Source organism: Sceloporus undulatus, chromosome 2, assembly GCF_019175285.1.
Source record: "Sceloporus undulatus isolate JIND9_A2432 ecotype Alabama chromosome 2, SceUnd_v1.1, whole genome shotgun sequence".
NCBI lineage: Eukaryota > Metazoa > Chordata > Lepidosauria > Squamata > Phrynosomatidae > Sceloporus > Sceloporus undulatus.
This window is the reverse complement of record NC_056523.1, coordinates 100,988,029-101,001,738: the sequence shown is the minus strand read 5'-3', so window position 1 is coordinate 101,001,738 and position 13,710 is coordinate 100,988,029. Positions and strand designations below refer to the sequence as shown.

At 38.6% G+C, this 13,710-nt stretch overlaps 1 protein-coding gene across 3 annotated transcripts in view; it reads right to left on the bottom strand.

Moving 5' to 3' along the window:
* FSTL4 (follistatin like 4) overlaps positions 1-13,710 on the bottom strand; it is a 615,437-nt gene that overhangs the window by 14,929 nt on the left and 586,798 nt on the right. For 2 of the 3 annotated variants that reach the window (XM_042455922.1, XM_042455923.1), the window contains exons 11-12: positions 12,996-13,022; positions 7,239-7,357 (exon numbers count right to left, since the gene is read on the bottom strand). In XM_042455922.1, the coding sequence (XP_042311856.1) occupies positions 7,239-7,357; positions 12,996-13,022 (146 nt within the window). The remainder of the gene's footprint in view (positions 1-7,238; positions 7,358-12,995; positions 13,023-13,710) is intronic. The other variant, XM_042455924.1, reaches the window with a different exon arrangement.

The following is a 13,710-nucleotide window of genomic DNA, read 5'->3' as shown; positions in this document are numbered from 1 at the left end:
TGCCGAAAAGTAGTTGCCACTGCCCCCACCCTTAGCGGCAGTCTGTTCAGCCCCATAGTCAGCATAAAAATTATTGTGTAAACACTTCAGCTTTTCTTGGGGATTTCCTAAATATGGTCACTCACCTGTCCTTCCACAGCTACTCCTTCCTCAACCACAGAGACAGACACATCCCTCTCTTTCATCTTTGACTTGGGGATAGAAAGCTGATTCCTCTTTGTGCAATAGATGAGCCTAAAGCCATGGTATCCATTGCACAACTGGTTGCAGTTCTTTGGAAGCCAGTGTAACTACTCTGGCATACATTAATGAATCAGAAACGTGGTCAGAATATATAATGGGAAATGTGGTATGGTACTAAACAATGGGAAATGTGGTATGGTACTAAACAAATGTTTGATGCCTGACCAGTTACAAGCAGATTTATAGTGCTGTCAACATTTATTAACAATATAAATCTCGATTTGTTGAAGGAAAGCACTCATCTAAATTTAATGAAAGCCTGTACTGCTGCTTACTCTGAGATCCTTGTGTATTTAAGCATCTCAGTTCAACAGATGATGAGAGTCATGAATCTATTCAGATCTTGCTTAACATTTCTAACATGAAAATAAGGTCATCATGTTGGTCTATCAGAACAACAAAATTTCAGATTAATAGATGGGTAATGCCTTTATCACACCAGTTATAATTTACAATGATGTGTGAGGTTTAGGGCTCTCCACAACTCTCTTCATCATGCTAGGTGGTAAAAATCAGAAAAATGGAGGAAGGAGCATGGAAATTGAAAAATATGGTTACATTGTTTAGTTAAGAGTTCTGCAGTTAAGCTCAGCCCAAGATAGAGAATACAGGTTTGAAGCATCACTGGTAGGTATGCACATAACATATTATATATGGTAATGCCTTCTGGTCTAGGGAAAAAATTAGTGTGTCCCTATTTCAGAAAATACAAGGCTTCTTGTAGTTCAGAAATTTGCCTTTCCTTAGGCAAAACAAACAGCTGTGTTAGATTGCATACACCAGGATTTCTAGCACAGATTTTCTAACAATAAGTAAATTTCATTTTTGTTTCTTCATCATTTTGTGAAAGTACTGATAGTGTGTATGTAGAAAAGAAAATTTTGAATAACTCACTCTGCTACCAGAGTTTCCTGAGCAAGAGGTGCTATATTTAGTGGTGTGAGGCTACGGGTCCGAACAGGCAGGCCAAAATAAAGCTGCTTTGGGTCACTTTGAAGGTATGCTGTTTAAATGACACTTGTATCTTAAGAAGCCAGAAGCTTCACCAAAGCTGTGCTCCAATCCTTAGTACTGGAGTGTGCCTTTTGCGTGGTTTTCGGACTCTTAGGACACATGCATCATTTAAACAGCATACCTCCGAAGCAGCTTTATTTTGGCCTGTCTGTTCGGGCCCTATATTAGGGCTACCAGGACAAATAACCTTTTAGCAGTAGGGTTTTAAAAAAGACTGATGGATGTTAGACAAACCAGCAAACATGTAATGCTCAACACAGCTCAGGCTCCAAAATCACATTTATAGAAACCAATACATCTATCTGAACATAAAATGCACAAATCATCCATGGCTGGCAATAGCTCTGGTAATATATAAACATGTAGGTCAGCCAGGGATCTACTGTCACTAAACTACAAACAAGACAAAAGCAACTGAATGAAACCACAGAGATATAACATTGATATCTCAATATGCTGTATGAATGCTGACATTAAATAGTATTGATTTAATCAGATTCTAGCCTGATAGCTAGCTAGTGTTATCATTAGGAATGAGAAGATGAGCACTTGTATCCAGTGAGGTTTCATTCTTTAGTTAAAGGATTCTCCCTCTTGCAGAAGCTGTTTCCATTGCTGAATATCCTCTGCTTCTGCTAATGCACAATATTCCATAAGCCTTTTCACAAGACATTGCCCAGATTTCTAATTTTGTCTTGCCCACATCTTCTGAGCCACTGTGTTCTGATATCAGTCTGCCTCTGCACTGAGGCTTACCTTTGCAGGTCTCTCGACTAAGGATATAAATCCTTGATTGTTTCATCCTCACATGTGAAGATGAAAAATGTAAGTATTTTTCTTCCTCCTGTGGAGAATGGAAACACTCCTCTACAGTACTCTCTCTGGATTCAAATATCCTGAACTGTTGCACACAAACTGTTATGTGTACCAACTATTATGTGTACACAGTTGGTACCCCAGCCGCATGCTGTTTGGTTTGGATGATGCAGACCAAGAGCTCCAGGCTGGGACTGGGCAAAGTGGACATTGATCTGGCAGTTCAGGTTTGATTCAGGTCCAAAAGAACCTTAGTTTGACTCAAAAAGACTTGCTGTTTGCTGCAGAATGAATAGGAAACCCTGTGGAAATAGTGGGCAGGCTGGGTAGCCTCACATGCCCCATACCTGCCTCTCCCATTCCCTCTACTGAGAAGACCTCCATCTCAGGATCTGATCTGGAAAGGGGGCACGTGGTGTAGCCAGGTGCCCCATTTCCACATCAGAGACTGTGACGAGGGTCTTCTAAGTAGAGATGCTGATAGAGGCAGGTAATGGGTGCGTGGTGGTAATGGGTCCATGGCATAGTGGCAGGCAGGTGTATAAACATCTGGCTATCCCAGGGACTGATCCAGCTCAGGATAACATGGGATTTGCCCATGCTATCTTGGCCTAGGTGCTCAGCACCTGTATTTTGTGCAGAAAGGAGGTTTCCTGTGCAGAAAACAGCATTTGGTTTGGTCAAGAAACACATTTTCTACATGGAGATGGAGGTGTGTGTGTGTGTGTGTGTGTGTGGAGGGATGGGAGAAGAGATGGAAATCTGTTTTTCTTTGTAGCATAATTTTCATGCAACACCTTTGGACATTGAATGCCCAGAGAAAATTGAAAATTTTTTGTTAGTCTATTATTCTACCTAACAGGCATCACCAACTTTTGAGAAACCTATCTTTAAACCTGGGAGTGAACTATTATCAATATTCTTCCCACCCCTGATCTGGACTACTAATAAACCCAGTACCCATCTGAGTGTCTTCACTGTATGCCCCCTTAACTGGATGTTAGGCAGTGGTTGTGCCTTGCCTAGAGGGTGCCCCTTCAAGCCCACTTGGCTAGTTCTATTATTGGATTCCCATACTGCTTTCCTCCACAAAATGAGGCTCATAGTAATGTTACACAAAAAAGAAAATAAAAGAATACAACAAAGACACAATGCCAGAGCAACTAATCTAGTGTAATAAAATTAAAGCACAGTTTAAAGCAATTTAAAATATAATTTAAACACATATTGCTCACAAGAGTGAAAAAGCAAAAGAGTAAAGAGCATCCAACTTTTAACATTCCCTGTTAGGTGTCTATTTTTTAAGTGTTTACCTGCTGTGAGAGGAATAACAGGATGATCTCCCATGGGAGGGAGTTCCAGATCCTGAGAGCAACCATGGAGAAAGCCTTTAGGAACAAGGCCTTCTCATTCTCCAGGGTTTTAAACAGTGCTTTTACTATTTTCATTTCTTTTCAGCTGCTATAACTTTTTACTGATTGCTATTCCCTGGTTCCCATGTTGTACTGTTTTATGGTTTTATCTGTTTCTTTATATTTCTAATTATATGTTTTACTCTCTTGTTATCTGCCTTGGAATGTGGATTGGTCATATATTATAATGTGCATTATTAAATTTTAGTAATGAATTTAAAAATTAAGCAAGAACATAACTCATGCTGTTCTCTTTATTTATTTCTTATTTATTACTAAATTGTATTTATTATTATTTTGTTCTTCCTTTAGGCTGGACACTTACAGCCTTCTGTGACTTATTTGTCAAGTACAAACCATTTTGTTATGATGTTTTTGTAATTTGTTTTTCTTCTCAATTTTATTTGTATTCCACTCTGGGAGACATGGGCTGAAAACAGCAATAGCAATAGCACGTACATATCTATACCACTTATTAGTGAATTAGTACTCTCTAAGACGTTTACATTGTGTAAGCTAACTGCCCCCAACAAGCTCAATACTTATTTTACTGACCTATGAAAGAATGGAAGGCTGAGTGGACCCTGGAGCCCTCCTCCAGGATCGAACTTGCAATGTTGTGGCTGCAGTAACAGCATTAAACCACTGTGCCACCAGGGCTCCTTGATGCTCAATTGACTATAGAATCTGAAGCAAACCAATAACATAGAACTTTTAAATCAGGCAACAAATGGTGGCAGTAATCAAGACATAATATAAATCTAAATGGGGGTGAGGAACAGTAAATGAGCTAATGATAGAATCATAGAGTTTAAAGAGACCACAAGAGTCATCCAGTCCAACCTCCTGACATGCAGGAATATACAATCAATGCTAGACCTACTGCTTCATCCCAAATCTCAATCAAAGCAAGCTGGCACTGGCCAGATCTGAAATGGTGTGGCTGGCTCTGTGGATAGGTGGAGAGAGGTTTTGCCATGATTTTCTGCCTGAGATTTCTGATGACCCCAGGACTTGAAGGAATGAGCTATGCTAGCTCCAAAATGGCACATCTGCAGAAATCAGCTTTAGCCAGTCTAAGAGGAATGGAAAAGCTTTGGATCCAAAAGATACCATCTCTGTTCTGTCCCACTTCAGCCCCAGAATGTATACCAGGGACTTCTGTTTCCTACTACCAGTGGGAATGACATTATTACTGGTGAACATTTTATACAGGCAGAAATAGACTACTAATGTGTGTTTCTCTGCAAAGGTGGTTTGGTTTCAAAACATCTTAACTCCCTTCCATTACAGTCAGATTTGAGGGGTAGGATTTCTCTGTTGATTAAATAAACAAACAAATAAACATGTTCAATAGCAGCTCTGTATTATTAGTTTTCTTCCGATTCTATAGTCAATTGAGCATCATGGTGTATGCATAGGGACAGGGAGAACAATTGCTTCCATTTTCATTGTATGTCTCAGAATTCTACATACAGGAAATCTTTAACTATTTTGATTTGTTCATTACCTAGACTGAATTTATGGATATCCTCCATGGTCAATATTTTTGTTTTCTTTATGTTCAGCAGTAAGCCTGTCTGCACTTTCTTCTTTGACCTTCCTTAGTAATTGTTCCAAGTCCATTATGTTTTCTGCTAATAGTATGGTGCCATCTGCATCTCTTACACTGTTGATGTTCCCTCCTCCTATCTTTACTCCACCTTCTTTTGAGTCTAAACCTGCTCTTCTTATGATATTCTCTATGTTCAAGTTGAACAAGTAGGGTGATAGAATGAAACCTTGCCTGACCTCCTTGCCAATTGGGGAACAATTCTGTTTCTCCGTATTCATATAAATACATGTGTGTTTGTGTGTGTGTGCGCGCGCGCGTGCGTGCGTGATAAATACATATCATATATAGGGCAGAAACCTTTTGGTGGCATTGTTATTGTTATGGGCCATGAAATCAGTTTTAACTTATGGCAACTCAAAGGAGGAGAGACTTCCAGGAGGCCCAGTAATCAACAGCCCTGCTCAGATCTTACAAACTCAGTGGGGTGGTTTTCTTGATTCAGTCTTCCTCTTTTCCTACTGTCTTTCACTTTGCCGAGCATTATTGTCTTTTCAACTGCTGTGTTTTATTTCATGGTATGTCCAAAGTATGATAGCCTCTGTTTAGTCATCTTGGCTTCTTGTGAGAGCTGAGGCTTGATTTGCCTTAGGAGACATTAATTTGTCTTTTTAGCAGTCCATGCTACCCCTTCTCCAGCACCATATTTCAAATGAGTTGATTTTCTTCCTATTAGCTTTCTTCACTGTCAAGTTTTCACATACATATATAGAAGTCAAAAATCCTAGATTATGGAAGATCCTGACATTGGTGACATATGTTTGCTTTAACTGGAGCTGAAGTCTTATTTGGTGTTGCACAAGGAGTTATCCAAAACTGTGTGCAACAGATTCCCTCAATCTGTGCAAAGGCTGCCAGACAGGACTGCTCCAACCCAAAGCACTGATTGGATGAGTGTGTGTGTGAGGACAGCTTTATTGTGCCATTGCCTGGCTGGCATCTGGCAGCTGTCACCCTCTATAGCCTCTATGTGGCTTTGTGGGGAGATCTATGCTCTGCAGGATTTTGGCCATAGGTAAATACTCTAAAGGCACCAGAACCCATTTGATCTTGGAAGCTAAGCAAAATCAGCTCTGGTTAGTACTTGGATGGGAGACTACCAATAAATAACAGGCACTGCAGGCTGTATTTCAGAGGACAGAATTGGCAGAAACACATCTGAGAAAATCTTGTGAGATTCATGGGATTGCAACAGATGATGAGAAGGCACATACATACATAATAGAAGGGTTGTGTGGATATATCATACGGTATTGTACTGAAATGACCTGTAGTAGAAACTACCTGGACATAGCAATTTGCCAAAGGAAGTCAGAAGAGGGATGGATACTTTGAGAGGAGGAATGGATATCCATGTGGCTTTCAAACCCATGCTCAAAATTGACTGCATTGAAAACAAGCAGAAAATCCCACAATCTCCTCTCCCCATCACTAATATTAAAAATAGAATACAGGATGAGTTTCCCTTATTCAAAATGTTTGGGACCAGAAATGTTTTGAATATCAGATATTATTATTATTAGGATTTTGAAATACCTATATTTGCATATATGTACACAATGAGCTATCTTGGAGATAGGACCCAAGTCCAATCACAAAATCCATTTATGTTTCATGTACTCCTTATACACATAGTCTGAAGATAATTTTATACAATATTTTAATAATTTGGAACATGATAAAAGTTTGTGTACACTGAACAATCAGAAAGCAAAGGTATCACTGGGTCCGAAGAGACAGGCCATAATAAAGCTGCTTTGGGTCACTTTGGAGGTATGCTGTTTAAATGGCACACACATCTTAAGAGGCCAGACGCTACACCAAAGCTGCGCTCCAGTCTTTAGGATTGGAACATGGCTTTGGCATGGTTTCCGGCCTCTTAGGACGCATGCATCATTTAAATAGCATGCCTCCAAAGTGACCTGAAGCAGCTTTATGTTGGCCTGTCTGTTCAGGCCCACTATTTCAGCCATCCATGAAAAAATCCCTTGGTTTTGGAGTATTTTGGATTTCAGAATTCTGGATAAGGGAGATGAAACCTTTATCAGCAAACTCATTACCCATTTGCTGCCCCTTTGATGGCAATTCTGTAACTATGGCAAGATGACAATCAGTTTGGATGCAAATGGCCTGACACTTACATAACTGGTGAAAATTTTCTCATTTGGTTTGATGTGTCTCTGGATTTCACAGTCAGCTGGCTGAATTATTGTAATTCCATCATCAGAAAAGACATAGAACATGTTTCCCACACTGAGACCTTAAAGAGAAAACAATAAACAACAAAACAAAGAAAAAAGCAAGAGGAAAAAAACATGTCATCATTTCCTAACCCTAAGAACAAAACATAAAAAATGAAGGCTAAAAATATATGTATCACCATACCCTTAAAAAAAAATAACACCTAGAAATCAGGAGGATGCTTTGGGTGCATTCACAAAATTAAAGTTCATGTCACAAGGAGGGCTTTAAAGTGTGAGGAAGGAGGTACAGATAGGCTCAAAAATGTATTGCCTTGGTGGTATCTGTCACAAATTTTAGTAAGCAATTCGGATTCATGTTTCACCATCAAGCTAGAATGCAGGTTCCCCCCCCCCCCCTATCTTTGACATTTGAAACATTCACTAATAATGTGGCATTTCTGAGAAATGTTTCAAATGAAAGAATGGAATCAAGTATGGGACATAATAGGAAGCACGCATTTAACATTTGAACAAGCAGCATTCCTGATTTCTCTCTCTCTTTTTAGAGAAAATACTTTAGTCTCTGCCCTCTAACCATAGAGAGCAAATCCTTGTAGCCACCAAAACAAAGGCATTTTTGAAATTTTGCAAACTGTAATTCACAAATGTGGAATCTTCTAGCATTGCAATAGCACTTATCTATCAAAACTGGGGCATTCCAGATGCTTTAGGGGAAAAAACAGCCTGTCTGTGAATTTCTAATACATAATTGTATTCTACATTTTTTCCCCCAAAAATGTGTTGCAACTTTAGTTATGTACTTAACTTTCCATTACATGCAAAAGCAGTAATGAATACCTTCTTTCATAGCTTTTCTGTGCATCATGAAACATGTTTATAAAATATACTACAAATACATTTTTGTAATGGCCACTGTCATCTGAAAAATCTGTTGATAGTGTACTTATCTGCCAAATTTCCATAGTTCTGGTGCTGCTACATTTTGTTTTTTTTTAACATCCCTTTTGTTTCTGCTTGAAACATAATCCCTCAATTTAAAGAAAAGTTACCTTTTGTGGATTATAGTTCTTTTTAGACCATCAAACTGTGAGTCCTGTTCTGTGTCCTAGGAATGTCACTGGAGAACATGAAATGTTTCCAGGACTGGGAATCCAATATTCATAAATGGTGCAATTCAGCCAAAGTTAAAACCACTTTGCAATCCTACTGATTTCAATGGAAGAGACCCGTGTGGTGGTGATTATCCACATTGAAATAGATTGGACTTGAAAGTGTTTAACTTTGTCTAGATTGTGCCAGCATATTTAATAATTAAAATATTTCTAAATGAGAGAAATGATTTTTTTTTAAAAAAGGAAAATCCATGCAATTTTTGTTTTCTTGGTTTAACTGATGTGACTCATCATAGAATGCCTCTCAGCAGTTCCTTGTTGCATAGATCCTGCAAACAGTTGACAATAAAAATACGAATGTTTACAGGACTGGATCCTCCTATATTAATTATATAAAATCAAAGCACAAAGGCATATAAATATTATATGGCTTTTACTATGCTTTTATGAAGCATTTAGAATTCCATACATGATGTTTAGCTTTGGAATTATACCACAGAAATACCCCAGTTAAGGCATCAAAGTGGACCTAGGAGCAATGATCCTTAAATGTGATGCTGCAGTGAGGGATCATGCATTTTCTGAAAGCATAGCTAGCAAGCTCCTATGTTATCATCACCAATGAAGAACTGAAGCATCTTAGGCTTAAAGTATCTTAGGCTGACATTTTCAACACAGGTGGACCAAAATCCCTTCTTGCCACATGCACACAATTCCTATCAGTTTCAGTGGGGACTGAATACATACATCAGAAGGCAGGATTTGGCCCTTGATGCAATGAGTGCATGTTTCTACAGATGTTTAAAACTGGGATATTTTAAAACAAATGATAACAATCATGCATTAACTTAATGGCATTTGTGAGCTATGCCTACTCATGCACATTAACCATCCTAGTGTGTTATTCAATTAAAATGCATGTTTGGTTCTTCAGATTTTATTGGCCCTATTCTTAAAGCAGATGGTAATAGTAATATCAAGACTATTTGATGCTGATTATTTTTCAGTTGTTTAGTAACAGTTTCTGATAAAAAAATTCATTAGGAAAATGCAGAAATTTGTGCTCTGGTTTCTATTAGAACTAGTCTTCAATTACAGAAATTTTTAAAACTGAGTTTAACTGAGTCCCCCCCCCCCCCGATTCTGATTATCTGTAATGTAAATAGGCATGTAGCACCTTCTATATTGACCTTTAGAAGTCCTTTGGGACCAGAGCAAATATTCATCACCTGTTTAATTTATCCATGTGAGTTCTTTTTAACTGAATCCATTTTAGAGGACACTCTTATTTCTCAACTAAGTGAATGGTGTTACAGTCATGATAATTAGCAATATAGCACTGTAGCAGAGAAAAGAATTGCACTAACAGATTGTTTCTATTAGCAAATTAGCAATTTGTCCTTTGATATCAGTTGCATATGTTTTATCTGACACCCTTTCCTTTTAACATTTAAAATTCCTATCTCTAAAATCTTAATTGTAACAAATTAAAAAATTCAGCAGTAATGCAACATACTACCTGTGCATCAAAAGCGTTTATCAGACAAGGGAAATTGGAAGTATAATCCAATGGCAATCCAAACGCAATCATGGGGTTTAATGTTATTGCGTGATAGACTACCACTTGCAATTTTGAGCAATGGGAAATCAGTCCAAACGCAATCATAGGGTTTCACGTTATTGCGTGGTAGATTACCACACACAATTTTGGGCAATGGCAAGCTATTTTTGGGCAATGGAAAGTCAGTCCAAACACAATTCGAATTCACGTAAATTCACTGAACTAGCGAATTCACGTGAATGTGTTCTGGCCCCACTTTCTTTTCACTCGAAATTAAGAGAAATTCCTCCCACGTGATAAACTCCAAATATAGCATCATTAAACTATTATATTTTTCATGTATATGTATGTGTGTAATTTTACAATTCATAAATGACCAGCCTTTTCCCCATTTACAGGAAATTGGGCTTGATCATAAACACAAGCCTACAGCATCGGAAAATTATTTATTTATTTATTTATTTAGGAGGGGACAAAAGACTGTTTTACTATTTTTGCAGGATTGAGTCTAGAAAAAGAGTGTTTCATTATTTTGGGATATTCATGGTTTCTGAAAAGAATTCTAAAAATATAGCATCTTTTTAATGTTTACAGTATATTCCTATGTCCTTTTATCATTGTAAAACCTGGGATCTTTTCACACTAAACAAGTACACCACTAGGATTCCACTTTGACTTCTCTGGCAGCATCCTATGGAATCCTGGGATTTGCAGTTTAGGGTGTGGCCTTTATAATTCTCAGCCAGGGGGCTCCTCTGGTGCCTCTGACCAAACTACAAAACTCAGGATTCAATGGGACAAAGGAGATTATCACATCTGGCTTTTAAACTGCAACATTGGCACGGTACATACGGCACTAAAGCGCCATGCTCGCGCCATATGGGACTGTGCACCACCTGCAAGGTCCCTAACCCTAGCACATAGTGGTGGTACGATAATGGCGGTGCCCTATGCACATGGGTGCCACCATTATGACATCACGGCTGTGCCGTGTCCAAACAGCGTGGTGTGTGCGTGACATCTTCGCACTGCCCCAGGCAGCTTAGGGCAGCCTGGGCACAGTGTGCGAAGGAGCTTTGAAACAGAGCTCCTTCTGAGGGTGCATGATGGCTGAGCGGTCCCTTTCTCCCCTGGCTCTGGCTCCTGGGGTTTCCTGGGCCATGAAGCCTCAAGGACACCCCTTTTCCAGGCCACAGGAAAGTGGCATTTTGCTGCTTCTCCGTGGCCTGGAGAAGCGCTGGATAGGGGCCTCTGGCCTGTCGGTATGGTTGTCCTGACCTCAATCTTCCGGGGAAAGAGGCGGATGCAGGCCGCCCCAAAGGGGCAGTCTGTACTGCACCTATAGTTGTAAAATAGCACCTTTGGCAATACTTATCACATAATGTCACTTCCGGCCTGTATTAGCTATATCTGTGATGTGTGGTTAGGGCATGCCTTTTCACTGATGGGGGAACCTCATCAATAAACTCTCAATCTCATGGCAGTCCTTTTAATCTCCATGTGCAAAATGTCATGACTGGAAGAGTTACAATATTGGCAGTCACATGGTATTGAAGGCTCCTCTTCTCCCACTGTCCACCTTACCCCTCACTATTCCCAAGCAGCTTGATTTAATTATTTTTTTTCTATTTCTTTTCTTTTTTTCAACTTAAATGTCATTAGCAGAACTCCAGAACTGCATTGAAAAGTAAAAAGTAAATTAAAACAAAATAAAAACAAAAGGAATGCTGGGTAGGGCATAGGACAAGGAGATGGGCTCAAGGGGAAGTCCAGAAGGGAGCATGATAGCAGAAGCAGCCCAGTCACATGACTGGCAAAAAGTGCAATAATGGCTGCTGAGAATCTGTCATGTCTCTGTTTTCTTTAACAAGTGCAGTTGCTGTAAGAAAGGAGCTGGTGTGATAATGTTCAAAGCCATGGCTGTTAAAGTGGAATCATAGTTCTATAACTGTGTAGTGTGAAAGGACTTGTTTTTGAAAACATTCTGATAAGATTCTTTGACACTAATGGTGAAATAATACACCTGTTTTAAGTAAATTCAGTATAGATCGATAATTTCAACTGTTTGAGGGATGCTGAATTGTGCTTAGGTACATATGCCCCAAAGAGCCAGTTACTACCACTAAAACCTGTATTAAACCAGGGCATGCTGTTTTATAACCAGCATATCAAACATCTATTGAAGAAGTAAAAAATAATCATGTTTTCCATGACTGGCGTTTGTGAATGCAAATTTATGAGTTAAATATCTGACACCCATAGAGAGTGCTGGTGGCTTCCTTGTTGGGTGGTAAGTCTGCTCTGGCACTCAGTCTAAACTGTAATGGAGTATTTTAAATTGGTGTACCTTTTGGGGGGTTATGATTCAGCACCTTGGATAGCCCTTTAAATTTCAGACTAAAATATGGATTCACCACCCCATTGATATGGAGACCACACAGCAATACATTCAGGGAAGTTTAAGTGATTTTTGCTACCAGCAAATGTATTTACTGGAATATCACTATAATTATTCATGGACATATTTAATATATTTACATATCACATAGTGGTCCCAAATGAACAAATTCAGGGCTCCCTCATATATTATTGCAAAGAATGGGCATTACTTTTTCTGGTTCTTATCCCTCATTGTTACAGTAATGTCTGAAATGGTTAGATGTAAATAAGGATCTGATATACTTACATTTTATTTAAGTTTAAGTACAAAAGTACAGTACATCATGACTTTCAGTCTAGTCTTTCAGCAGACAATTAATGGTATATTTATGAATCTACCATTTATTTGTGTTGTTAACTTTCTGAATGCCTATTATATTTTATGGGATAACCTTAAGAGTCCTTCTAAAATACTGTATCACACATAGTGTGCCAATTATTTCATTGGTTTCCTTGTAACTTAAAACGAGACCTGCCAACATCGCTAAAGTTAGTGGCAAATCAGTGGAAAATGGTCCATTATGGAATTATTAAAGCAGACAAGCACATTATCACTACAACAAGACAATTTTACTGCAGTACCTTCCTCTCGCCACAGTATGTTTGCAACTGCAGCATCAGAGAAATGGGAGAGCCAGAAAATGGTCAAGAAAAGGAAACAAAAAACAATGTCAAAATTACATTGTAGCAGTTAAATGAATTTAATACTCTGTTGTTGCCATTGATTTCTTTAAAATAATATTTATTTCTGTGATAGTCGTACAGCGTTAATCCAGAAAAAAATATTTTGTTGAAGTAAAGGAGTGACAAAAATACACCTTACCAATTTCAATTTTCTTTGTTGGGATTTCCCCCCACCAAAGCCTTTATACATAGAATATTCTCATTAAACATTTCTGATTATTCCTTAGGAGAGAAAAATGTGTCTCTTCATGAGTAGATGATGTTTCTTTATCTGCAATCACAGCCTTTTATCTTGCACAATCATACAAAAGCAGCAACCACATGAAAGCTTGATGTGGGTGCTATGTATTTTCTGACAGATAATTACTATGAATATAATAGGGAAAGCAGACTTTCCTCTTATTAGTACTCATTAGCAAGCGCTTTGATGTTCAGTGCTTTTAAAAATTATGTTTAAGAAGACTTCTCTGTGCAATCCACAAAAACCACAAAAGCAGCCATGTTGGTGTAGATGGCTGTTAATCATTATGATAACTAATATATAGTTGTGGAATTAATGCTGCTCCCCCTTCGCTACCCTGTGGCGGTCTTGCATTTGACATGGAATGCACAT